This window comes from Scyliorhinus canicula, chromosome 20 (genome assembly GCF_902713615.1).
Source record: "Scyliorhinus canicula chromosome 20, sScyCan1.1, whole genome shotgun sequence".
Lineage (NCBI taxonomy): Eukaryota > Metazoa > Chordata > Chondrichthyes > Carcharhiniformes > Scyliorhinidae > Scyliorhinus > Scyliorhinus canicula.
Genome location: NC_052165.1, coordinates 94729512 through 94755545, shown reverse-complemented (window position 1 = coordinate 94755545; position 26034 = coordinate 94729512). Strand labels below are relative to the sequence as shown.

At 56.1% G+C, this 26034-nt stretch overlaps 1 protein-coding gene across 1 annotated transcript in view; it reads right to left on the bottom strand.

Moving 5' to 3' along the window:
- The window catches only part of LOC119954954 (asialoglycoprotein receptor 1-like), a 42944-nt gene extending 18936 nt beyond the window's left edge, over window positions 1-24008 (bottom strand). Inside the window, exons 1-2 of the mRNA XM_038780702.1 lie at window positions 23790-24008; window positions 8344-8430 (exon numbers count right to left, since the gene is read on the bottom strand). Of these exons, the coding sequence (XP_038636630.1) occupies window positions 8344-8430; window positions 23790-23886 (184 nt within the window). The 5' untranslated portion in view covers window positions 23887-24008. The remainder of the gene's footprint in view (window positions 1-8343; window positions 8431-23789) is intronic.
- Between the last annotated feature and the right edge of the window lie 2026 nt (window positions 24009-26034).

Here is a 26034-nt window from a genome sequence, read left to right as displayed (position 1 = left end):
CTGTCAGAGGGTCAGTACTGAGGGAGTGCTGCACTGTCGGAGGGTCAGTACTGAGGGTGTGCTGCACTGTCGGAGGGTCAGTACTGAGGGAGTGCTGCACTGTCAGAGGGTCAGTACTGAGGGGGCGCCGCACTGTCAGAGGGTCAGTACTGAGTGAGTGCTGCACTGTCAGAGGGTCAGTACTGAGTGAGTGCTGCACTGTCAGAGGGTCAGTACTGAGGGAGTGCTGCACTGTCAGAGGGTCAGTACTGAGGGAGTGCCGCACTGCCAGAGGGTCAGTACTGAGTGAATGCCGCACTGTCGGAGGGTCAGTCCTGAGGGAGTGCTGCACTGTCAGTGGGTCAGTACTGAGGGAGTGCCGCACTTTCAGAGGGTCAGTACTGAGGGAGTGCCGCACTGTCAGAGGGTCAGTACTGAGGGAGTGCCGCAATGTCAGAGGGTCAGAACTGAGGGAGTGCTGCACTGTCAGAGGGTCAGTACTGAGGGAGTGCTGCACTGTCAGAGGGTCAGTACTGAGGGAGTGCTGCACTGTCAGAGGGTCAGTACTGAGGGAGTGCTGCACTGTCAGAGGGTCCGTACTGAGGGAGTGCCGCACTGTCAGAGGGTCAGTACTGAGGGAGTGCTGCGCTGTCAGGGTCAGTACTGAGGGAGTGCCGCACTGTCAGAGGGTCAGGACTGAGGGAATGCTGCCCTGTCAGAGGGTCAGTACTGAGGGAGTGCCGCACTGTCAGAGGGTCAGTACTGAGTGAGTGCCGCACTGTCAGACGGTCAGTACTGAGGGAGTGCTGCACTGTCACAGGGTCAGTACTGAGGGAGTGCGGCACTGTCCGAAGGTCAGTCTTGAGGGAGTGCGGCACTGTCACAGGGTCAGTACTGAGGGAGTGCTGCACTGTCAGAGGGTCAGTACTGAGAGAGTGCCGCACTGTCAGAGGGTCAGTACTGAGGGAGTGCCGCACTGTCAGAGGGTCAGTACTGAGTGAGTGCCGCACTGTCAGACGGTCAGTACTGAGGGAGCGCTGCACTGTCACAGGGTCAGTACTGAGGGAGTGCGGCACTGTCAGAAGGTCAGTACTGAGGGAGTGCGGCACTGTCAGAGGGTCAGTACTGAGGGAGTGCTGCACTGTCAGAGAGTCAGTACTGAGGGAGTGCTGCACTGTCTGAGGGTTAGTACTGAGGGAGTGCCGCACTGTCAGAGGGTCAGTACTGAGGGAGCGCCGCATTGTCAGACGGTCAGTACTGAGGGAGTGCTGCACTGCCAGAGGGTCAGTACTGAGTGAATGCCGCACTGTCGGAGGGTCAGTACTGAGGGAGTGCTGCGCTGTCAGGGTCAGTACTGAGGGAGTGCCGCACTGTCAGAGGGTCAGGACTGAGGGAATGCTGCCCTGTCAGAGGGTCAGTACTGAGGGAGTGCCGCACTGTCAGAGGGTCAGTACTGAGTGAGTGCCGCACTGTCAGACGGTCAGTACTGAGGGAGTGCTGCACTGTCACAGGGTCAGTACTGAGGGAGTGCGGCACTGTCAGAAGGTCAGTACTGAGGGAGTGCGGCACTGTCACAGGGTCAGTACTGAGGGAGTGCTGCACTGTCAGAGGGTCAGTACTGAGAGAGTGCCGCACTGTCAGAGGGTCAGTACTGAGAGAGTGCCGCACTGTCAGACGGTCAGTACTGAGGGAGTGCCGCACTGTCAGAGGGTCAGTACTGAGTGAGTGCCGCACTGTCAGACGGTCAGTACTGAGGGAGCGCTGCACTGTCACAGGGTCAGTACTGAGGGAGTGCGGCACTGTCAGAAGGTCAGTACTGAGGGAGTGCGGCACTGTCAGAGGGTCAGTACTGAGGGAGTGCTGCACTGTCAGAGAGTCAGTACTAAGGGAGTGCTGCACTGTCTGAGGGTTAGTACTGAGGGAGTGCCGCACTGTCAGAGGGTCAGTACTGAGGGAGCGCCGCATTGTCAGACGGTCAGTACTGAGGGAGTGCTGCACTGCCAGAGGGTCAGTACTGAGTGAATGCCGCACTGTCGGAGGGTCAGTACTGAGGGAGTGCTGCACTGTCAGTGGGTCAGTACTGAGGGAGTGCCGCACTTTCAGAGGGTCAGTACTGAGGGAGTGCTGCACTGTCAGAGGGTCCGTACTGAGGGAGTGCCGCACTGTCAGAGGGTCAGTACTGAGGGAGTGCTGCGCTGTCAGGGTCAGTACTGAGGGAGTGCCGCACTGTCAGAGGGTCAGGACTGAGGGAATGCTGCACTGTCAGAGGGTCAGTACTGAGGGAGTGCCGCACTGTCAGAGGGTCAGTACTGAGGGAGTGCGGCACTGTCAGAGGGTCAGTACTGAGGGAGTGCTGCACTGTCAGTGGGTCAGTACTGAGGGAGTGCCGCACATTCAGAGGGTCAGTACTGAGGGAGTGCCGCACTGTCAGAGGGTCAGTACTGAGGGAGTGCCGCAATGTCAGAGGGTCAGAACTGAGGGAGTGCTGCACTGTCAGAGGGTCAGTACTGAGGGAGTGCTGCCCTGTCAGAGGGTCAGTACTGAGGGAGTGCTGCACTGTCAGAGGGTCAGTACTGAGGGAGTGCTGCACTGTCAGAGGGTCCGTACTGAGGGAGTGCCGCACTGTCAGAGGGTCAGTACTGAGGGAGTGCTGCGCTGTCAGGGTCAGTACTGAGGGAGTGCCGCACTGTCAGAGGGTCAGGACTGAGGGAATGCTGCACTGTCAGAGGGTCAGTACTGAGGGAGTGCCGCACTGTCAGAGGGTCAGTACTGAGGGAATGCGGCACTGTCAGAAGGTCAGTACTGAGGGAGTGCGGCACTGTCACAGGGTCAGTACTGAGGGAGTGCTGCACTGTCAGAGGGTCAGTACTGAGAGAGTGCCGCACTGTCAGAGGGTCAGTACTGAGGGAGTGCCGCACTGTCAGACGGTCAGTACTGAGGGAGTGCCGCACTGTCAGAGGGTCAGTACTGAGTGAGTGCCGCACTGTCAGACGGTCAGTACTGAGGGAGTGCTGCACTGTCACAGGGTCAGTACTGAGGGAGTGCGGCACTGTCAGAAGGTCAGTACTGAGGGAGTGCGGCACTGTCAGAGGGTCAGTACTGAGGGAGTGCTGCACTGTCAGAGAGTCAGTACTGAGGGAGTGCTGCACTGTCTGAGGGTTAGTACTGAGGGAGTGCTGCACTGTCAGAGGGTCAGTACTGAGGGAGTGCCGCACTGTCAGAGGGTCAGTACTGGGGGAGTGCCGCACTGTCAGAGGGTCAGTACTGAGGGAGTGCTGCACTGTCGGAGGGTCAGTACTGAGGGTGTGCTGCACTGTCGGAGGGTCAGTACTGAGGGAGTGCTGCACTGTCAGAGGGTCAGTACTGAGGGGGCGCCGCACTGTCAGAGGGTCAGTACTGAGTGAGTGCTGCACTGTCAGAGGGTCAGTACTGAGTGAGTGCTGCACTGTCAGAGGGTCAGTACTGAGGGAGTGCTGCACTGTCAGAGGGTCAGTACTGAGGGAGTGCCGCACTGCCAGAGGGTCAGTACTGAGTGAATGCCGCACTGTCGGAGGGTCAGTCCTGAGGGAGTGCTGCACTGTCAGTGGGTCAGTACTGAGGGAGTGCCGCACTTTCAGAGGGTCAGTACTGAGGGAGTGCCGCACTGTCAGAGGGTCAGTACTGAGGGAGTGCCGCAATGTCAGAGGGTCAGAACTGAGGGAGTGCTGCACTGTCAGAGGGTCAGTACTGAGGGAGTGCTGCACTGTCAGAGGGTCAGTACTGAGGGAGTGCTGCACTGTCAGAGGGTCAGTACTGAGGGAGTGCTGCACTGTCAGAGGGTCCGTACTGAGGGAGTGCCGCACTGTCAGAGGGTCAGTACTGAGGGAGTGCTGCGCTGTCAGGGTCAGTACTGAGGGAGTGCCGCACTGTCAGAGGGTCAGGACTGAGGGAATGCTGCCCTGTCAGAGGGTCAGTACTGAGGGAGTGCCGCACTGTCAGAGGGTCAGTACTGAGTGAGTGCCGCACTGTCAGACGGTCAGTACTGAGGGAGTGCTGCACTGTCACAGGGTCAGTACTGAGGGAGTGCGGCACTGTCCGAAGGTCAGTCTTGAGGGAGTGCGGCACTGTCACAGGGTCAGTACTGAGGGAGTGCTGCACTGTCAGAGGGTCAGTACTGAGAGAGTGCCGCACTGTCAGAGGGTCAGTACTGAGGGAGTGCCGCACTGTCAGAGGGTCAGTACTGAGTGAGTGCCGCACTGTCAGACGGTCAGTACTGAGGGAGCGCTGCACTGTCACAGGGTCAGTACTGAGGGAGTGCGGCACTGTCAGAAGGTCAGTACTGAGGGAGTGCGGCACTGTCAGAGGGTCAGTACTGAGGGAGTGCTGCACTGTCAGAGAGTCAGTACTGAGGGAGTGCTGCACTGTCTGAGGGTTAGTACTGAGGGAGTGCCGCACTGTCAGAGGGTCAGTACTGAGGGAGCGCCGCATTGTCAGACGGTCAGTACTGAGGGAGTGCTGCACTGCCAGAGGGTCAGTACTGAGTGAATGCCGCACTGTCGGAGGGTCAGTACTGAGGGAGTGCTGCACTGTCAGTGGGTCAGTACTGAGGGAGTGCCGCACTTTCAGAGGGTCAGTACTGAGGGAGTGCTGCACTGTCAGAGGGTCCGTACTGAGGGAGTGCCGCACTGTCAGAGGGTCAGTACTGAGGGAGTGCTGCGCTGTCAGGGTCAGTACTGAGGGAGTGCCGCACTGTCAGAGGGTCAGGACTGAGGGAATGCTGCACTGTCAGAGGGTCAGTACTGAGGGAGTGCCGCACTGTCAGAGGGTCAGTACTGAGGGAGTGCGGCACTGTCAGAGGGTCAGTACTGAGGGAGTGCTGCACTGTCAGTGGGTCAGTACTGAGGGAGTGCCGCACATTCAGAGGGTCAGTACTGAGGGAGTGCCGCACTGTCAGAGGGTCAGTACTGAGGGAGTGCCGCAATGTCAGAGGGTCAGAACTGAGGGAGTGCTGCACTGTCAGAGGGTCAGTACTGAGGGAGTGCTGCCCTGTCAGAGGGTCAGTACTGAGGGAGTGCTGCACTGTCAGAGGGTCAGTACTGAGGGAGTGCTGCACTGTCAGAGGGTCAGTACTGAGGGAGTGCTGCGCTGTCAGGGTCAGTACTGAGGGAGTGCCGCACTGTCAGAGGGTCAGGACTGAGGGAATGCTGCACTGTCAGAGGGTCAGTACTGAGGGAGTGCCGCACTGTCAGAGGGTCAGTACTGAGGGAATGCGGCACTGTCAGAAGGTCAGTACTGAGGGAGTGCGGCACTGTCACAGGGTCAGTACTGAGGGAGTGCTGCACTGTCAGAGGGTCAGTACTGAGAGAGTGCCGCACTGTCAGAGGGTCAGTACTGAGGGAGTGCCGCACTGTCAGACGGTCAGTACTGAGGGAGTGCCGCACTGTCAGGGGGTCAGTACTGAGTGAGTGCCGCACTGTCAGACGGTCAGTACTGAGGGAGTGCTGCACTGTCACAGGGTCAGTACTGAGGGAGTGCGGCACTGTCAGAAGGTCAGTACTGAGGGAGTGCGGCACTGTCAGAGGGTCAGTACTGAGGGAGTGCTGCACTGTCAGAGAGTCAGTACTGAGGGAGTGCTGCACTGTCTGAGGGTTAGTACTGAGGGAGTGCCGCACTGTCAGAGGGTCAGTACTGAGGGAGCGCCGCATTGTCAGACGGTCAGTACTGAGGGAGTGCTGCACTGTCACAGGGTCAGTACTGAGTGAATGCCGCACTGTCGGAGGGTCAGTACTGAGGGAGTGCTGCACTGTCAGTGGGTCAGTACTGAGGGAGTGCCGCACTTTCAGAGGGTCAGTACTGAGGGAGTGCTGCACTGTCAGAGGGTCCGTACTGAGGGAGTGCCGCACTGTCAGAGGGTCAGGACTGAGGGAATGAGGCACTGTCAGAGGGTCAGTACTGAGGGAGTGCCGCACTGTCAGAGGGTCAGTACTGAGGGAGTGCGGCACTGTCAGAGGGTCAGTACTGAGGGAGTGCTGCACTGTCAGAGAGTCAGTACTAAGGGAGTGCTGCACTGTCTGAGGGTTAGTACTGAGGGAGTGCCGCACTGTCAGAGGGTCAGCACTGAGGGAGCGCCGCATTGTCAGACGGTCAGTACTGAGGGAGTGCTGCACTGTCACAGGGTCAGTACTGAGGGAGTGCTGCACTGTCTGAGGGTTAGTACTGAGGGAGTGCCGCACAGTCACAGGGTCAGTACTGAGGGAGCACCGCACTGTCAGAGGGTCAGAACTGAGGGAGCACCGCAGTGTCAGAGGGTCAGTACTGAGGGAGTGCTGCACTGTCAGAGGGTCAGTACTGAGGGAGTGCCGCACTGTCAGAGGGTCAGTACTGAGTGAGTGCTGCACTGTCAGAGGGTCAGTACTGAGTGAGTGCTGCACTGTCAGAGGGTCAGTACTGAGTGAGTGCTGCACTGTCAGAGGGTCAGTACTGAGGGAGTGCCGCACTGCCAGAGGGTCAGTACTGAGGGAGTGCCGCACTGTCAGAGGGTCAGGACTGAGGGAATGCTGCACTGTCAGAGGGTCAGTACTGAGGGAGTGCCGCACTGTCAGACGGTCAGTACTGAGGGAGTGCCGCACTGTCAGAGGGTCAGTACTGAGTGAGTGCCGCACTGCCAGACGGTCAGTACTGAGGGAGTGCTGCACTGTCACAGGGTCAGTACTGAGGGAGTGCGGCACTGTCAGAAGGTCAGTACTGAGGGAGTGCGGCACTGTCAGAGGGTCAGTACTGAGGGAGTGCTGCACTGTCAGAGAGTCAGTACTGAGGGAGTGCTGCACTGTCTGAGGGTTAGTACTGAGGGAGTGCCGCACTGTCAGAGGGTCAGTACTGAGGGAGCGCCGCATTGTCAGACGGTCAGTACTGAGGGAGTGCTGCACTGCCAGAGGGTCAGTACTGAGTGAATGCCGCACTGTCGGAGGGTCAGTACTGAGGGAGTGCTGCACTGTCAGTGGGTCAGTACTGAGGGAGTGCCGCACTTTCAGAGGGTCAGTACTGAGGGAGTGCTACGCTGTCAGAGGGTCCATACTGAGGGAGTGCCGCACTGTCAGAGGGTCAGTACTGAGGGAGTGCTGCGCTGTCAGGGTCAGTACTGAGGGAGTGCCGCACTGTCAGAGGGTCAGGACTGAGGGAATGCTGCACTGTCAGAGGGTCAGTACTGAGGGAGTGCCGCACTGTCAGAGGGTCAGTACTGAGGGAGTGCGGCACTGTCAGAGGGTCAGTACTGAGGGAGTGCTGCACTGTCAGAGAGTCAGTACTGAGGGAGTGCTGCACTGTCTGAGGGTTAGTACTGAGGGAGTGCCGCACTGTCAGAGGGTCAGCACTGAGGGAGCGCCGCATTGTCAGACGGTCAGTACTGAGGGAGTGCTGCACTGTCACAGGGTCAGTACTGAGGGAGTGCTGCACTGTCTGAGGGTTAGTACTGAGGGAGTGCCGCACAGTCACAGGGTCAGTACTGAGGGAGCACCGCACTGTCAGAGGGTCAGAACTGAGGGAGCACCGCAGTGTCAGAGGGTCAGTACTGAGGGAGTGCTGCACTGTCAGAGGGTCAGTACTGAGGGAGTGCCGCACTGTCGGAGGATCAGTACTGAGGGAGTGCTGCACTGTCAGAGGGTCAGTACTGAGGGAGTGCCGCACTGTCAGAGGGTCAGTACTGAGGGAATGCCGCACTGTCAGAGGGTCAGTACTGAGGGAGTGCCGCACTGTCAGAGGGTCAGTACTGAGGGAGTGCCGCACTGTCAGAGGGTCAGTACTGAGGGAGTGCCGCACTGTCAGAGGGTCAGTACTGAGGGAGTGCCGCACTGTAAGAGGGTCAGCACTGAGGGAGCGCCGCATTGTCAGACGGTCAGTACCGAGGGAGTGCTGCACTGTCACTGGGTCAGTACTGAGGGAGTGCTGCACTGTCTGAGGGTTAGTACTGAGGGAGTGCCGCACATTCACAGGGTCAGTACTGAGGGAGCACCGCACTGTCCGAGGGTCAGAACTGAGGGAGCACCGCAGTGTCAGAGGGTCAGTACTGAGGGAGTGCTGCACTGTCAGAGGGTCAGTACTGAGGGAGTGCCGCACTGTCGGAGGATCAGTACTGAGGGAGTGCTGCACTGTCAGAGGGTCAGTACTGAGGGAATGCCGCACTGTCAGAGGGTCAGTACTGAGGGAGTGCCGCACTGTCAGAGGGTCAGTACTGAGGGAGCGCCGCATTGTCAGAGGGTCAGTACTGAGGGAGTGCCGCACTGTCAGAGGGTCAGTACTGAGGGAGTGCCGCACTGTCAGAGGGTCAGTACTGAGGGAGTGCCGCGCTGTCAGTGAGTTACTGAACAGGTAAGAAAATGAAACACTTACAAGTCAGAGCCAGAATAACAACGACAATCACGCAGACAATAAAATGAATCACTGCCAATATTTTGTAGAAGTGACGGCATCGGATATCTGTAAAAAAGGAGGGGACCGTTAACAGGAATCTTATCGAACAAATCTGAACATGAAAGCTCTCTTTGAAATCCTTTACATTATTTCCAGTTCTGCTCTTTGGTCGACTGTATTCGCTGCTCCTAAAGCCGACTCCTCTACACCTGGGAGACTAAACACAGACCGGGTGAACGCTTTGTCGAACACCTTCGCTCACACCCCAAGCATTCCCCAAACTCTGAGCCGCTTGCCATTTGAATCAGCACCTTCCTCTCACGTGTACATATCTGCCCCTCGGCCTGCTGCGATGTTCCAGTGAAGCGCAACACAAACTGGAGGAACGACATCCCGTCTTCCCATCCCGTCTTCCCATTCGGAATGTCGCAGCCCTCACACTATGTTCACCGACTTTACACCGTCACCTTTTCCCTTCACCTTGAGCCCTTTGTTAAATACCGTCCATACATTTATTGTCTGGATACAAAACCCCTCCCTTCACCACCAGCTCTCCCTTCCCCCCCCCCCCCCCCCCCCACACTGGGCCATCTGTCACTTCTTCTTTAGGTTGCACCATCTTGTTGCAATCTCTCCCAGCTGAGGCTTTATGTCAGACACATTCTCCCGCTCTGTCGTTCTGATGAAGGACCACATTGACTCGACATGGTCACTGTTTACTCTCTCCCTACAGATGCTGCCAGTTCTCCTCCATTTGTCCCTGTCCTTGATTCAGATTCCTGCATCGGCAGCATTTTGCTCACTTTAACCAAGGTACTCTGCAGTGGAAAGGGGAAACCATGGCTTGTTACGAGCTCTGAAATATATTGATGCATATATCCGACACGGATGTCCGACACGGACAGAGGGAGATACTGGTCTCTTCTGATTGTAACAAACCCCTCGTGCTGATTGGGCTGTGGGTTAACTAGCACTAGTATCACAGGTCAGCGGCTGCAGCACTGACAGAAATCAGTGAGCAAATGCTTCGGAAAACAGAGGCACAAAGGGACTTGGGAGTCCTTGTTCACAATTCTCTTAAGTTTAATGTGCAGGTTCAGTCAGCAGTTAAGAACAAAGAACAAAGAAAATTACAGCACAGGAACAGGCCCTTCGGCCCTCCCAGCCTGCACGGATCCAGATCCTTTATCTAAACCTGTCTCCTATTTTCCAAGGTCTACTTCCCTCTGTTGCCGCCCGTTCATATACCTGTCTAGATGCTTCTTAAATGATGCTATCGTGCCCGCCTCTACCACCTCCGCTGGTAAAGTGTTCCAGGTACCCACCACCCTCTGCGTAAAAACCTTTCCACGCACATCTCCCTTAAACTTTCCCCCTCTCACCTTGAAATCGTGACCCCTTGTAATTGACACCCCCACTCTTGGGAAAAGCTTGTTGCTATCCACCCTGTCCATACCTCTCATAATTTTGTAGACCTCAATCAGGTCCCCCCTCAACCTCCGTCTTTCCAACGAAAACAATCCTAATCTACTCAACCTTTCTTCATAGCTAGCACCCTCCATACCAGGCAACATCCTGGTGAACCTCCTCTGCACCCTCTCTAAAGCATCCACATCCTTCTGGTAATGTGGCGACCAGAACTGCACGCAGTATTCCAAATGTGGCCTAACAAAAGTCCTATACAACTGTAACATGACCTGCCAACTCTTGTACTCAATACCCCGTCCGATGAAGGCAAGCATGCTGTATGCCTTCTTGACCACTCTATCGACCTGCGTTGCCACCTTCAGGGTACAATGGACCTGAACTCACAGATTTCTCTGTACATCAATTTTCCCCAGGACTCTTCCATTGACCATATAGTCCGCTCTTGAATTTGATCTTCCAAAATGCATCACCTCGCATTTGCCTGGATTGAACTCCATCTGCCATTTCTCTGCCCAACTCTCCAATCTATCTATATTTTGTTGTATTCTCTGACAGTCCTCCTTGCTATCTGCAACTCCACCAATCTTAGTATCATCTGCAAACTTGCTAATCAGACCACCTATACCTTCCTCCAGGTCATTTATGTAGATCACAAACAACAGTGGTCCGAGCACGGATCCCTGTGGAACACCACTAGTCACCCTTCTCCATTTTGAGACACTCCCTTCCATCACTACTCTCTGTCTCCTGTTACCCAGCCAGTTCTTTATCCATCTAGCTAGTACACCCTGAACCCCATACGACTTCACTTTTTCCATCAACCTGCCATGGGAAACCTTATCAAACGCCTTACTAAAGTTCATGTATATGACATCTACAACCCTTCCCTAAGAAGGCAAATGCAATGTTAGCATTGTTATGGGCCAGGGTTTATAAAACCCCAAAGTGTATCATGGAGTTCACCTGACCTACAACTTTTAATAGCTTGTGAACAAAGAACAAGGAAAAGTACAGCACAGGAACAGGCCCTTCGGCCCTCCAAGCCCGTGCCGACCATGCTGCCCGACTAAACTACAATATTCTACACTTCCTGGGTCCGTATCCCTCTATTCCCTTCCTATTCATGGTATGGGGAGCACACGGCCCACTCTACAGGTGTGGTACAGCAGAAATGGAAAAGTATTTTTTAAAGCAAAACAATGTTTATTGTGTGAACTTAAGTTAACCTTTTTGAAACATACAGTGAACATCTTAGCAACCATCAATTCAAATACAACCCCCAAAGAATACAACACTAAGTAATCCTTTAAGCTTTCCTTTTGACATCCATAAGACTTTAAAAAAAACCTTTAACAGAAGCACATCAGGTTAAAGTCACTACTGAGAACATTTATAATTCTGAATTTACCAAATGTTCAAGAGATAGTCTTTTGATGGCAGAGAGAACAGCAGTAAACCTGCTCTGTCTGGCTTCAGCTCCAACACTGAAAATGAAACCGAAAAAACAAAGTCACACCCAAGCTTTTCTCAAACTGAAACTAAAAGACAGAGCCAGAGCTCAGCTCCACCCACACTCTGACATCGCTGCAGCCGGAGCTCAGCTCCACCCACACTCTGACATCACTGCGGCCAGAGCTCAGCTCCACCCACACTCTGACATCACTGCAGCCAGAGCTCAGCTCCACCCACACTCTGACATCACTGCAGCCAGAGCTCAGCTTCACCCACACTCTGACATCACTGCAGCCAGAGCTCAGCTCCACCCACACTCTGACATCACTGCAGCCAGAGCTCAGCTCCACCCACACTCTGACATCACTGCGGCCAGAGCTCAGCTCCACCCACACTCTGACATCACTGCAGCCAGAGCTCAGCTCCACCCACACTCTGACATCACAGCAGCCAGAGCTCAGCTCCACCCACACTCTGACATCACTGCAGCCAGACCTCAGCTCCACCCACACTCTGACATCACTGCAGCCAGAGCTCAGCTCCACCCACACTCTGACATCACTGCAGCCAGAACTCAGCTCCACCCACACTCTGACATCACTGCAGCCAGAGCTCAGCTCCACCCACACTCTGACATCACTGCAGCCAGAGCTCAGCTCCACCCACACTCTGACATCACTGCAGCCAGAGCTCAGCTCCACCCACACTCTGACATCACTGCAGCCAGAGCTCAGCTCCACCCACACTCTGACATCACTGCAGCCAGAGCTCAGCTCCACCCACACTCTGACATCACTGCGGCCAGAGCTCAGCTCCACCCACACTCTGACATCACTGCGGCCAGAGCTCAGCTCCACCCACACTCTGACATCACTGCAGCCAGAGCCCAGCTCCACCCACACTCTGACATCACTGCAGCCAGAGCTCAGCTCCACCCACACTCTGACATCACTGCAGCCAGAGCTCAGCTCCACCCACACTCTGACATCACTGCAGCCAGAGCTCAGCTCCACCCACACTCTGACATCACTGCAGCCAGAGCTCAGCTCCACCCACACTCTGACATCACTGCAGTAACATCAGCAGCCAAACATTTCTTAAAGTGACATTCTCATGACAGCATTCATGTGAAGAGGGTTAGAATACAAGACCAGGGATGTACTTCTGAGGCTGGATAAGGCTCTGGCCTGACCCCATTTGGAGTATTGCGAGTAGTTTTGGGCCCAGTATCTAAGGAAGGATGTGCTGGCCTTGGAAAGGGTCCAGAGGAGGTTCACAAGAATGATCCCTGGAATGTAGTGCTTGCCGTATGAGGAACGGTTGAGGACTCTGGGTCTGTACTCGTTAGAGTTTAGAAGGATAAGGGGGCATCTTATTGAAACTTACAGGATACTGTGAGGCCTGGATAGAGTGGACGTGGTGAGGCACTCTCAATTACGACGCGAAAGCGAGGTCAGTAATCAAAGGCTTTACTAAACAGAGAACAGGACTGCATCCGAGAGAAGTGTGCTCGCAAAATGGAGTCTCATTTTATATCCTGTTTCCTGGGGGCGTAGCCAGAGGCGGAGTCCCCCAGGGTTCCAAGCTTCTTAAAGGGGCAAGGTATTAAAGGTAAATACCGATCATCACATTCACCCCCTGTTTAAAAAAAAAAACATAGTCCGTCGGGGTTGAAGTGTTTTAAATTAGAAGTTCAGTCTTTGTGGTGGTCTGATAGTCCGTGCTGACTTTCGCCGCTCCGGTGGTGGCGCCGTGGATGCGGTCGGTTCCGATGGTGGTCTATCCGGGAGCACGGTTGACTGAGCTTTTGCCCGCCTTGGAGAGGGGGGGTATCAGGAGTGATTAGGGTGGTCAGTGCCGGTGCCGGCTGGGGGGCAGGGGGCGCAATGGGGGGGGGGGGGGCGCTGTCGAAGTCGGCGGTCGGTGCGGGGCCGGGAGCGTCGGTAATAGGGGGGGTCGGTGGGGAAAAAGTCGGGGTCGGTGGGAGGGTCGGTGGGGTTGGTGGGGTCGGTGGGAGAGCCAGCAGGTGCCAGGTCTCGCAGGGATACAGTATCCTGCCTGCCGTTGGGGTGCTCGGCGTAGGCATATTGAGGGTTTGCGTGCAGCAGGTGGACCCTCTCGACTATGGGATCCGTTTTATGGCTGCTCACATGCCTCCGGAGTAGGACTGGACCCGGAGCCGTCAGCCAGGGTGGAAGCGAGACCCCAGAGGTGGACTTCTTGGGGAAGACAAACAAACGATTGTGAGGGGTCTCGTTCATGGCCGTACAGAGGAGCGACCTAATGGAGTGCAGGGCATCGGGTAGGACCTCCTGACAGCGGGCGATAGGGAGACTCCTTGACCGTAGGGCTAGAAGGACAGCCTTCCAAACTGTCGCGTTCTCCCTCTCCACTTGCCCGTTTCCCCGCGGGTTATAGCTCGCCGTCCTGCTCGAGGCGATGCCCTTGCTGAGCAGGTACCGACGCAGCTCATCGCTCATGAACGATGTACCCCGGTCGCTGTGGATATAAGCGGGGAAACCAAACAGTGCGAAGATGCTGCGCAGTGCCTTGATCACGGAGGCCGAGATAGTATCGGGGCAGGGGACAGCAAAAGGGAAGCGGGAGAATTCGTCAATGACGGTGAGGAAATAGATGTTGCGGTTGTTGGATGGGAGAGGCCCTTTGAAGTCCACGCTTAGTCGCTCAAAGGGCCCAAAGGCCTTTATCAGGCGGGCCTTGTCTGGTCGATAGAACTGCGGTTTGCATTCCACACAGATCTGGCATGCCTTAGTCATGGCCTTGACCTCTCCTGTGGAGTAGGGAAGGTTGCGGGACTTGATGAAGTGGGCAAGCCAGGTGACCCCCGGGTGGCAGAGGTCGTCGTGGATGGCTCTCAGGCGGTCCAATTGCGCGTTGGCGCACGTGCCGCGAGACAGGGCATCTGGGGACTCGTTGAGCTTCCCCGGGCGATATTTAATATCGTACGTATAGGTGGAGAGCTCTATTCTCCACCTCAGAATCTTGTTGTTCTTTATTTTGCCCCGTTGTGCGTTATCGAACATAAAGGCGACCGACCGTTGGTCGGTGACGAGGGTGAACCTCCTACCGGCTAGGTAGTGCCTCCAGTGCCGCACGGCCTCCACTATGGCTTGTGCCTCCTTCTCGACTGCAGAGTGTCGAATTTCCGAGGCGTTGAGGGTTCGGGAGAAGAACGCTACCGGTCTGCCCGCTTGATTGAGGGTAGCAGCCAGGGTGACGTCTGATGCATCGCTTTCTACTTGGAAGGGAATGGCTTTGCCCACCGCGTGCATGGCGGCCTTGATGATGCCGGCCTTGATACGGTTGAAAGCCGACTGGGCCTCATCCGGCAGGGGAAAAACAGTGGCCGGGCTTTGTCCGCATATCTGGGGACCCACTGGGCGTAATAGGAGAAAAGCCCCAAGCACCGTTTGAGTGCCTTGAGGCTACGGGGGAGGGGGAGTTCCTTAAGGGGACGCATGCGGTCGGGGTCCGGGCCTAGGACCCCGTTCTCCACGACGTAGCCGAGGATGGCGAGCCGGGTTGTGTGGAACACGCATTTCTCTTTGTTGTAGGTGAGGTTGAGGGCCCGGGCAGTCTGGAGGAACTTCCTCAGGTTTGCGTCCTGGTCCTGCTGGTCATGGCCGCAGATGGTGACGTTGTCCAAGTACGGGAAGGTCGCCCGTAAGCCGTACTGGTCCACCATTTGATCCAGCGCCCTCTGGAAAACGGAGACTCCGTTTGTAACACCAAAGGGGACCCTGAGGAAGTGAAACAGCCGACCGGCTGCTTCAAAAGCCGTGTAGGGGCGGTCCTCTGAGCGAATAGGGAGTTGGTGGTAGGCCGATTTGAGGTCAACAGTGGAGAATACCCAATACTGGGCGATTTAAGTCACCATTTCAGCTATGCGGGGAAGCATCGAGTTGTGTGAAGCGGTTTATTGTCTGGCTATAATCCACTACCATTCGTTGCTTTTCCCCGGAGCGGACTACCAATACCTGGGCCCTCCAAGGGCTGTTGCTGGCCTCTATGACCCCCTCTTTTAGTAGCCGCTGAACCTCTGACTTGGGTACTGTACCGGCGACTCTTGGTGGCGATGGGCTTACAGTCTGGAGTGAGGTTCGCGAAGAGGCGGGGTGGCGCAACTTTGAGTGTCGCCAGGCTGCACACCGTGAGTTGGGGCAGGGGTCCGCCGAACTGCAGTTTCAGGCTCCGGTGGCTGCACTGAAAGTCGAGGCCGAGCAGCAGGGGGCGCAGAGTTGAGGAAAGATGTAAAGTTTAAAACGGGAGTATTTAGCGCCTTGAATTGCGAGGTCCGCGACACAATACCCCGTGATTTGAACCAAATGGGACCCTGAGGCGAGGGCGATAGTTTGGGAGGCGGGGTGGATGCGCAGGGAGCAGCGCCTTACCGTGTCTGGAAGGATAAAGCTCTCCGTGCTCCCGGAGTCGAATAGGCAGGGAGTGTCGTGGCCGTTGATTCGCACCCGCATCATCGAGTTTCGCAGGTGTTTCGGCCGTGATTGATCGAGCGTGATCGCTCCTAGTTGCGGGCCGTCAGAGTCGAACTCACAAAATGGCCGCCCGGAGTCACAAGATGGCCGCCCCCGCCGGTCGCACGTGTCGGGTATCGAAGATGGCCACCGCCAAGATGGCCGCTCCCATGATTCGCATGAGGTCGATGACGCGTAAGAAGTGGGCGTGTCCGGCCACAGCGCAGCCGCGTTGCGGGGTCTGTGAGGCCGGGAGTTTGATTTCTGGGCCTGATGAGGGTTTCGTTTGTGGCCTTTGGGCCCAGCCAGGCAGACTTTCGCGAAGTTCCCTTTCTTCCCGCAGTCGTTGCAGATCGCGGATCGGGCCGGGCAACGCTGGTGTGGGTGCTGGCCTTGCCCACAGAAATAGCATGGGGAGCCCCCGGAGTGAGTGGATCGACGCGTGGCACAGGCCTGTAGCGTGGCCGAGTCTGGAGGGGATCGAGAGGGATTCGTAAGGTCCGCGGAGTACGTACGGAGGTTACGGTGGGCCGTTTCGAGAGAAGAGGCGAGCGTTACCGTGCCTTGGAGATCCTTCGCCCCGTCTTCTAGGAGCCGCTGCCGGATATACGATGACCTGATGCCAGACACAAGGGCGTCGTGGATATGTAAGTTCTTGTGTTCTTCAGCCGTCACTGCTTTGTGGTCGCAGTTCCTCGCGAGCGCGGTGAGTCTTTCCACGAACTCGTCCAGCGTTTCCCCGGAACGCTGGCTGCAGGTTGAGAGCAAATGTCTGGCGTGTACCTCGTTAGTAGTTTTTATGAAGCGTTTCTTCAATATTTCGATCGCCGCCTCATAGGTCGTAGCGGTTTCGATCATAGCGGAGAGTCGGTGGCTCACCCGGCCATGTAGTAAGCGCAGCTTGCGAGCGCTGTCGACGCCAGACGGTGAGGAGTCCAGATAGTCCTCGAAGCACCGGAGCCAATGTTTAAACATTTCCGGGGCTTCCGGCGACCTGGCGTCCAGGTTGAGTTTCTCCGGTTTCAGACCGCTGTCCATCTTGATGTGTTCTGTTTATTAAATTAAGCCACTCTCAATTACGACGCGAAAGCGAGGTCAGTAATCAAAGGCTTTAATAAACAGAGAACAGGACCGCATCCAAGAGAAGTGTGCTCGCAAAATGGAGTCTCATCTTATATCCTGTTTCCTGGGGGCGTAGCCAGAGGCGGAGTCCCCCAGGGTTCCAAGCCTCTTAAAGGGGCATGGTATTAAAGGTAAATACCGATCATCACACGTGGAGAGGATGTTTCCAATTGTAGGAGAAGCTAGAAGCAGAGGACACAATCTCAGACTAAAGGGACGATCCTTTAAAAAAGAGATGAGGAGGAATTTCTTCAGCCAGTGGGCAGCAGGGTAGCATGGTGGTTAGCATAAATGCTTCACAGCTCCAGGGTCCCAGGTTCGATTCCCAGCTGGGGCACTGTCTGTGTAGAGTCTGCACGTCCTCCCCGTGTGTGCGTGGGTTTCCTCCGGGTGCTCCGGTTTCCTCCCACAGTCCAAAGATGTGCGGGTTAGGTGGATTGGCCATGCTAAATTGCCCGTAGTATCCTAATAAAAGTAAGGTTAAGGGGGGGGTTGTTGGGTTGCGGGTATAGGGTGGATACGTGGGTTTGAGTGGGGTGATCGTGGCTCGGCGCAACATTGAGGGCCGAAGGGCCTGTTCTGTGCTGTTATGTTCTATGTTCTAGAGGGTGGTGAATCTGTGGAACTCTTTGCCGCAGAAGGCTTTGGAGGTCAAATCACTGAGTGTCTTTAAAACAGAGATGGATAGGTTCTTGATTAATAAGGGGGTCAGGGGTTATGGGGAGAAGGCAGGAGAATGGGGATGAGAAAATATCAGAAAGCCAATTGAATGGTGGAGAAGACTCGATGGACCGAAGGGCTAATTCTGCTCCTATGGCTTATGGTCTTATGTGTAACCGGGTCCTGTGTAAATATTGCTGTTATGCTGAATAAACGTCTTTTTTAAAAACTCTTCAACTCCCCTCTGCCAATTACTTCACCTGTATTTCCCCTTTCCTGTATATTTGCCATTACATTTTTGCTCTATGGATGATTTATGGGCCTGTGTCTTGAAGCCAGCTTGTTTCTTTAATTCAATAGAAGAAAGCAGTGGCCTGTTCCTTTAATTCCAACAGAGGATTTTGGCAGGAGAGATCACTTTCTTAGTCTGCGTTGGTTCAATCAGGTGCTGTAGACTAAGCAGCAATAGTGGCAGAGACTGGCTGTAACTCAGTTTGATTGATGTTGCTGACGGCCAATGAATTGACCCAAAGGGCTGTGCTCTGCCTGGTAACAGGTGGTGGTTGCACGTCATTCCACTGGAAGACTTTTCAGTGCGCCGAGGTTCTAGTTTGGCTTCAATGTTGATGCTAAATAACCCGCTCCAAAAAAGATCCCATTAATTCTCTTGAGAAAGCCAATGTGAGGGCTGGCTCTCTCTCCAGCCAGTCGTTGTGCCTCTCGCTTGTGACTGCAGAGTCCCAAATCAAACCACCAGCTGGGAACCAGGTTTGGTATTCAATAACTACAGAAAGACGTAGGCCTGAAAGCCAACCTCGAGCTGAAGGCCACGTTTGATGAGAAACAAAGTGGGTGGGATTCTCCATCCCGCTGCACCCATTTCTGGTGAGGCGCACCCCCGTCGGCAGTGGTACCCTCCACCCTGCCAGCCAGCCAATGGGGTATTCCATTGTGGGCACCCTGCACCTTCGCGAAGTCAAGCAGGCTGAGTGCACTGCCAGCGATGGGAAGGATCACGCTAATGGATACTCCAGCCCAGTGCCTCTCCGCAAACCCAGCTTCCTGTCAAAACTTCATTATCTAATTTGCAGGGTTAGATACAGTGTAAAGTTCTATCCACACTGTCCCCATCAAACAATCCCAGGACAGGTACAGCACGGGGTTAGATACAGAGTAAAGCTCCCTCTACACTATCCCCATCAAACACTCCCAGGACAGGTGCAGCACGGGGTTAGATACAGAGTAAAGCCCCGTCTACACTGTCCCCATCAAACACTCCCAGGACAGGTACAGCACGGGGTTAGATACAGAGTAAAGCTCCCTCTACACTGTCCCCATCAAACACTCCCAGGACAAGTAAACCACGGGGTTAGATACAGAGTAAAGCTCCCTCTACACTATCCCCATCAAACACTCCCAGGACAGGTACAGCACGGGGTTAGATACAGAGTAAAGCTCCCTCTACACTGTCCCCATCAAACACTCCCAGGACAGGTACAGCACGGGGTTAGATACAGAGTAAAGCTCCCGCTACACTGTCCCCATCAAACACTCCCAGGACAGGTACAGCACGGGGTTAGATACAGAGTAAAGCTCGCTCTACAGTGTCCCCATCAAACACTCCCAGGACAGGTAAACCACGGGGTTAGATACAGAGTAAAGCTCCCACTACACTCTTCCATCACACTCCCAGGACAGGTACAGCACGGGGTTAGATACAGAATAAAGCTCGCTCTACACTGTCCCCATCAAACACTCCCAGGACAGGTAAACCACGGGGTTAGATACAGAGTAAAGCTCGCTCTACACTGTCCCCATCAAACACTCCCAGGACAGGTACAGCACGGGGTTAGATACAGAGTAAAGCTCCCTCTACACTGTCCCCATCAAACACTCCCAGGACAGGTACAGCACGGGGTTAGATACAGAGTAAACTATCTCTACACTGTCCCCTTCAAACACTCCAGGACAGGTACAGCACAGGGTCAGATACAGAGTAAAGCTCCCTCTACACTGTCCCCATCAAACATTCCCAGGACAGGTGCAGCATGGGTTTAGATACAGAGTAAAGCTCCCTCCACACTGTCCCCATCAAACACTCCCAGGACAGGTACAGCACGGGGTTAGTTACAGAGTAAAGCTCCCTCTACACTGTCCCCATCAAACACGCCCAGGACAGGGACAGCACGGGGTTGGATCCAGAGTAAAGCTCCCTCCACACTGTCCCCATCAAACACTCCCAGGACAGGTACAGCACAGGGTTAGATACAGAGTAAAGCTCCCTCTACACTGTCCACATCAAACACTCCCAGGACAGGGACAGCATGGGGTTAGATACAGAGTAAAGCTCCCTCTATACTGTCCCCATGAAACACTCCCAGGGCAGGTACAGCATGGGGTTAGATACAGAGTAAAGCTCCCTCTGCACGTCCCCATCAAACACACCCAGGACAGGTGCAGCACGGGGTTAGATACGGTGTAATGTTCTATCCACACTGTCCCCATCAGACACTCCCAGGATAGGTACAGCACGGGGTTAGATACAGAGTAAAGCTCCCTCTACACTGTCCCGATAAAGCACTCCCAGGATAGGTACAGCACGGGGTTAGATACAGAGTAAAGCTCCGTGTACACAGTCTCCATCAAACACTCCCAGGGCAGGTACAGCATGGGGTTAGATACAGAGTAAAGCTCCCTCTGCACGTTCCCATCAAACGCTCCCAGGACAGGTACAGCACAGGGTTAGTTACAGAGTAAAGCTCCCTCTACACTGTCCCCATCAGACACTCCCAGGATAGGTACAGCACGGGGTTAGATACAGAGTAAAGCTCCCTCTACACTGTCCCCATCAAACACTCCAAGGACAGGTGCAGCACGGGGTTAGATACAGAGTAAAGCTCCCTCTACACTTACGGAAAGTCAGTGCTGAGCGTGTATTGCACTGTTGGGGGTGATTCTTGAGGGAGCACCGCAATGTTGGAGCTGGAGATTGCAGATCCTATCAGGAGGGTGTAAAATATCCCTTGGCACTATCCTGAATCCTGAAGCACTGTCCTCAGTCTCTGGGCCAATATCTAATTCTCAATCAATAGCACAACAGCAGTTAATCTGTCTGTTGATCACATTGCTATTTTCTGTGTGGTGTTTCCTGCATTACTGCAATCACTACGTTTCCCTGAGTACTTCATTGTCTGTTTACTGCTTTGAGAAGTGCGGAGCCCCCGTGAGAGTTACTTGTCTATATTTATGTTGATGCTTCCCTCAATGACACTGTCTGGGGAAGCCGGTGTTGAGCTGTGTGTGAGATTCAGACTCACTCTCTCCAAACATGTGATAAACAGAATGTGTTTCAGATAACGACTTGGCTGCTGAACCTCCTCAATGCATCAGTGAGCAGAGAGCCAGATCAAAGGGCAGTTTACTCTGGAAAGATCGAACTCTGTCCGGGGGGGCAGGTGTACAACAGCATGAAAGGACAGGTGTGGGGAACAAGTTACTCCAGGAAATGGATTAAAGGAAAAATAAACATTGAACTTCCACAAACACTGAACATCTCAAATACTTCAGAGACACATCGGGAACACAGGAACAGGAGTACGCCATTCAGCCCCTCGAGCCTGTCGCAGCATTGAAGGAGATCATGGTTCATATGTGCCCGAACATCATGGGTTGGATTCTCCGATCCCCGACGCTAAAATCGCGTTCGGCGACGGGTCGGGAATCCACGATGACGACAAAAATCAGGCTTTCACGATGCTCTGCCCCCTTAAAACGGGCGTATTCTCGGACTACACAGCATGCCGTAGCCACAGCCTCAGGCCATTGCCTGCGGCCCGCCCCCCAATGCTCCGTTCCCGAGTTCCCAATAGCGTTGGACACGTGTGGTCACACCCGTCAGGAAGTCCGCATGGCGGCGGCGGACTCAGTCCACCTCCGCCACAGTCGGGGGAGGGCCGATCTGTGGGCAGGGGGGAACTTCACTCGGAGCTGGGGACACAGTGGGGGGTGGGGGGGCGGTCCGGGGCACGCAAGCCTAGCCGAAGTGGCGAATATTTTTGCGGTCCAGGTCCGCAGGCTGCGACTGCCATAAAGCTGGGAGCTCTACACTGCCTGACTGCTAGCAACCACCCGACGGAGGAGGGAATCAGTGGCCGTTTTGCGTTGGTTTCCCAGCGTAAAACACCAACGTATTCACGCCGACGTGGGGACTTTGTCTCCTAAACGGTAAATCCAGCCACATATACCTGTCTTTGACACATAACCCTTCATGTTTTTGCTCAACAAAAGTCTATCTCAGATTACAATGAACAACTGATCTCGCTTCAACTGCTGTCTGTGGGAGAGTACTGACCTTCTGACAGTGCAGCACTCCCTCAGTACTGACCCTCTGACAGTGCAGCACTCCCTCAGTACTGACCCTCTGACAGTGCAGCAGTCCCTCAGTACTGACCCTCTGACAGTGTGGCGCTCCCTCAGTACTGACCCTATGACAGTACAGCACTCCCTCAGTACTGACCCTCTGACAGTGCGGCACTCCCTCAGTACTGACCCTCTGACAGTGCGGCACTCCCTCAGTACTGACCCTCTGACAGTGCGGCACTCCCTCAGTACTGACCCTCCGACAGTGCGGCACTCCCTCAGTACTGACCCTCCGACAGTGCAGCACTCTCTCAGTACTGACCCTCCGACAGTGCGGCACTCCCTCAGTACTGACCCTCTGACAGTGCGGCACTCCCTCAGTACTGACCCTCTGACAGTGCGGCACTCCCTCAGTACTGACCCTCTGACAGTGCGGCACTCCCTCAGCACTGAACCTCTGACAGTGCAGCACTCCCTCAGTACTGTCCCTCCCACAGTGCGGCACTCCCTCAGTACTGACCCTCTGACAGTGCGGCACTCCCTCAGTACTGACCCTCCGACAGTGCGGCACTCCCTCAGTACTGACCCTCTGACAGTGCAGCACTCCCTCAGTACTGACCCTCTGACAGTGCGGCGCTCCCTCAGTACTGACCCTCTGACAGTGCGGCACCCCCTCAGTACTGACCCGCTGACAGTGTAGCACTCCCTCTGTATGACCCTCGGACATTGCAGCACTCCCTCAGTGCTGACCCTCTGACAGTGCGGCACTCCCTCAGTACTGACCCTCCGACAGTGCGGCACTCCCTCAGTACTGACCCTCTGACAGTGCAGCACTCCCTCAGTACTAACCCTCTGACAGTTCAGCACTCCCTCAGTACTGACCCTCCGACAGTGCGGCACTCCCTCAGTACTGACCCTCTGACAGTGCAGCACTCCCTCAGTACTAACCCTCTGACAGTTCAGCACTCCCTCAGTACTGACCCTCCGACAGTGCGGCACTCCCTCAGTACTGACCCTCTGACAGTGCAGCACTCCCTCAGTACTAACCCTCTGGCAGTTCAGCACTCCCTCAGTACTGACCCTCCCTCAGTACTGACCCTCTGACAGTGCAGCACTCCCTCAGTACTGACCCTCTGACAGTGCAGCACTCCCTCAGTACTAACCCTCTGACAGTGCGGCACTCCCTCAGTACTGACGCTCTGACAATGCGGCTCTCCCTCAGTACTGACCCTCTGACAGTGCAGCTCTCCCTCAGTACTGACCCTATGACAGTGTGACACTCCCTCAGTACTGACCCTCAGACAGTGCGGCATTCTCTCAGTACTGACCCTCTGACAGTGCGGCACTCCCTCAGTACTGACCCTCTGACAGTGTGGCACTCCCTCAGTACTGACCCTCTGACAGTGCAGCGCTCCCTCAGTACTGACCCTCAGACAGTGTGACACTCCCTCAGTACTGACCCTCTGACAGTGCGGCGCTCCCTCAGTACTGACCCTATGACAGTGCAGCACTCCCTCAGTACTGACCCTCTGACTGTGCGGCACTCCCTCAGTACTGACCCTCAGACAGTGCCGCACTCCCTCAGTACTGACCCTCTGACAGTGCGGCACTCCATCAGTACTGACCCTCAGACAGTGCCGCACTCCCTCAGTACTGACCCTCTGACAGTGCGGCGCTCCCTCAGTACTGACCCTCAAACAGTGCGGTACTCCCTCAGTACTGACCCTCAGACAGTGCGGCACTCCCTCAGTATTGCACTGCAGTGTCAGCAGTGTGTGGGGAGGTGCTGGGCTGTATCTTTAACACAGACGCTGGTGTATGAGCCGGCTGAGATCAGGCAGTAAATGTGTTCGCAGGGACTGGCTTTGAGGACAGTGACAGTGAGTTAGAAAGTTGCTCTCGCACACGTACCTCTCCCCGGCTGCCAGCTCCTTCCTTCCCAGTTCTGGTCCATCTGGTGTCCCGTTTGGGAGCAGCAAGCGGACTTTGGACACGGCAACCTGGCCATTCACCGCTGGACACTGGATCGCTGCAGCCTCTGGACACTGGATCTCTGCAGCCTCTGGACACTGGATCTCTGCAGCCTCTGGACACTGGCTGTGTGCAGATGTTTTGGGGACTCTCTCTCCCTCTGATCATCCCACAGCCCCTGCGGCTGTTTTAGCGCAAACTTCCGGGGGTGTGAGCTGGAGGAAGCTGCCCTGGACTCAGATAGACAGCAGAGCCCCACCCCCCCCGGGACTGTAACACCCCCACCCCGGGACTGTAACACCCCACCCCCCGGGACTGTAAGACCCCACCCCGGGACTGTAACACCCCCACCCCGGGACTGTATCACCCCACCCCCCGGGACTGTAAGACCCCACCCCGGGACTGTAATAACCCCCACCCCGGGACTGTAACACCCCCACCCCCCCCCCCCCCACCGGGACTGTAATAACCCCCACCCCGGAACTGTAACACCCCACCCCCCGGGACTGTAACACCCCCACCCCCCCCCCCCCCGGGACTGTAACACCCCCACCCCCCCCCCCGGGACTGTAACACCCCCACCCCCCCCCCCTGGGACTATAACACCCCCACCCCGGGACTGTAATAACCCCCACCCCGGGACTGTAACACCCCCACCCCGGGACTGTAACACCCCACCCCCCGGGACTGTAACACCCCCCCCCCCCCCCGGGACTGTAACACCCCACCCCCCGGGACTGTAACACCCCCCCGGGACTGTAACACCCCACCCCCCCGGGACTGTAACACCCCACCCCCCGGGACTGTAATAACCCCCACCCCGGGACTGTAACACCCCACCCCCCCGGGACTGTAACACCCCACCCCCCCGGGACTGTAACACCCTCCCCCTCGGGACTGTAACACCCCCCCCCCCCGGGACTGTAACACCCCCCCCCCCCCGGGACTGTAATAACCCACACACCGGGACTGGAACACCCCACCCCCCCCCCCCCCCCCCCCGGGACTGTAATAACCCCCACCCCGGGCCTCTAACACGCCCCCCCCCCGGGACTGTAACACCCCCCCCCCGGGACTGTAACACCCCCCCCCCCCCGGACTGTAACACCCCCCCCCCGGGACTGTAATAACCCCCACCCTGGAACTCAAACACCCCCCCCCAGGACTGTAACACCCCACCCCCCCCCCCCCCGGGACTGTAATACCCCCCCGGGACTGTAACACCCCCACCCCCCGGGACTGTAATACCCCCCCGGGACTGTAACACCCCCCCTCCGGACTGTAATACCCCCCCCCCCCGGACTGTAACACACCCCCCCCGGACTGTAACACCCCTCCCGGGACAGTAACACCCCCCCACCCCGGGACTGTAATACCCCCCCCTGGACTGTAACACCCTCCCCCCCGGGACTGTAACACCCCACCCCCCCGGGACTGTAACACCCCCACCCCCGGGACTGTAATACACTCCCCTGGACTGTAACACCCCCCCCCCGGGTCTGTAACACCCCAGCCCCCCCCGGGATAGTAACACACCCCCGGGACTGTAATACCCCCCAGCCCCCCCGGGACTGTAACACCCAACCCCCCCGGGACTGTAACACCCACCCCCGGACTGTAATACCCCCTTCCCCGGGACTGTAATACCCCACCCTGGACTGTAATACCCCCTTCCCCCGGGACTGTAATACCCCCTTCCCCCGGGACTGTAATACCCCCCCCGGGACTGTAATACCCTCCCCCCCCGGGACTGTATTACCCCAAACTGGACTGTAACACCCCACCCCCCCCGGACTGTAATACCCCCCCGGGACTGTAATACCCCCCGGGACTGTAATACCCCCTCCCCGGGACTGTAACACCCCCCCACCGGGACTGTAACAACCCACCACCCCGGGACTGTAACACCCCCCACACCCGGGACTGTAATACCCACCCCGCCGGGACTGTAACACCCCCCCATGGGACTGTAACACCCCCCCCGGACTGAAACAACCCCCCGGGACTGTAACACCCCCCCGGGACTGTAATACCCCCCACCCCCCGGGACTGTAACACCCAACCCCCCCGGGACTGTAACACCCACCCCCCCGGAACTGTAATACCCCCCACCCCAAGATTGTAATACCCCCCAGGACTGTAATACTCCCTTCCCCCGGGACTGTAATACCCCCCCCCGGGACTG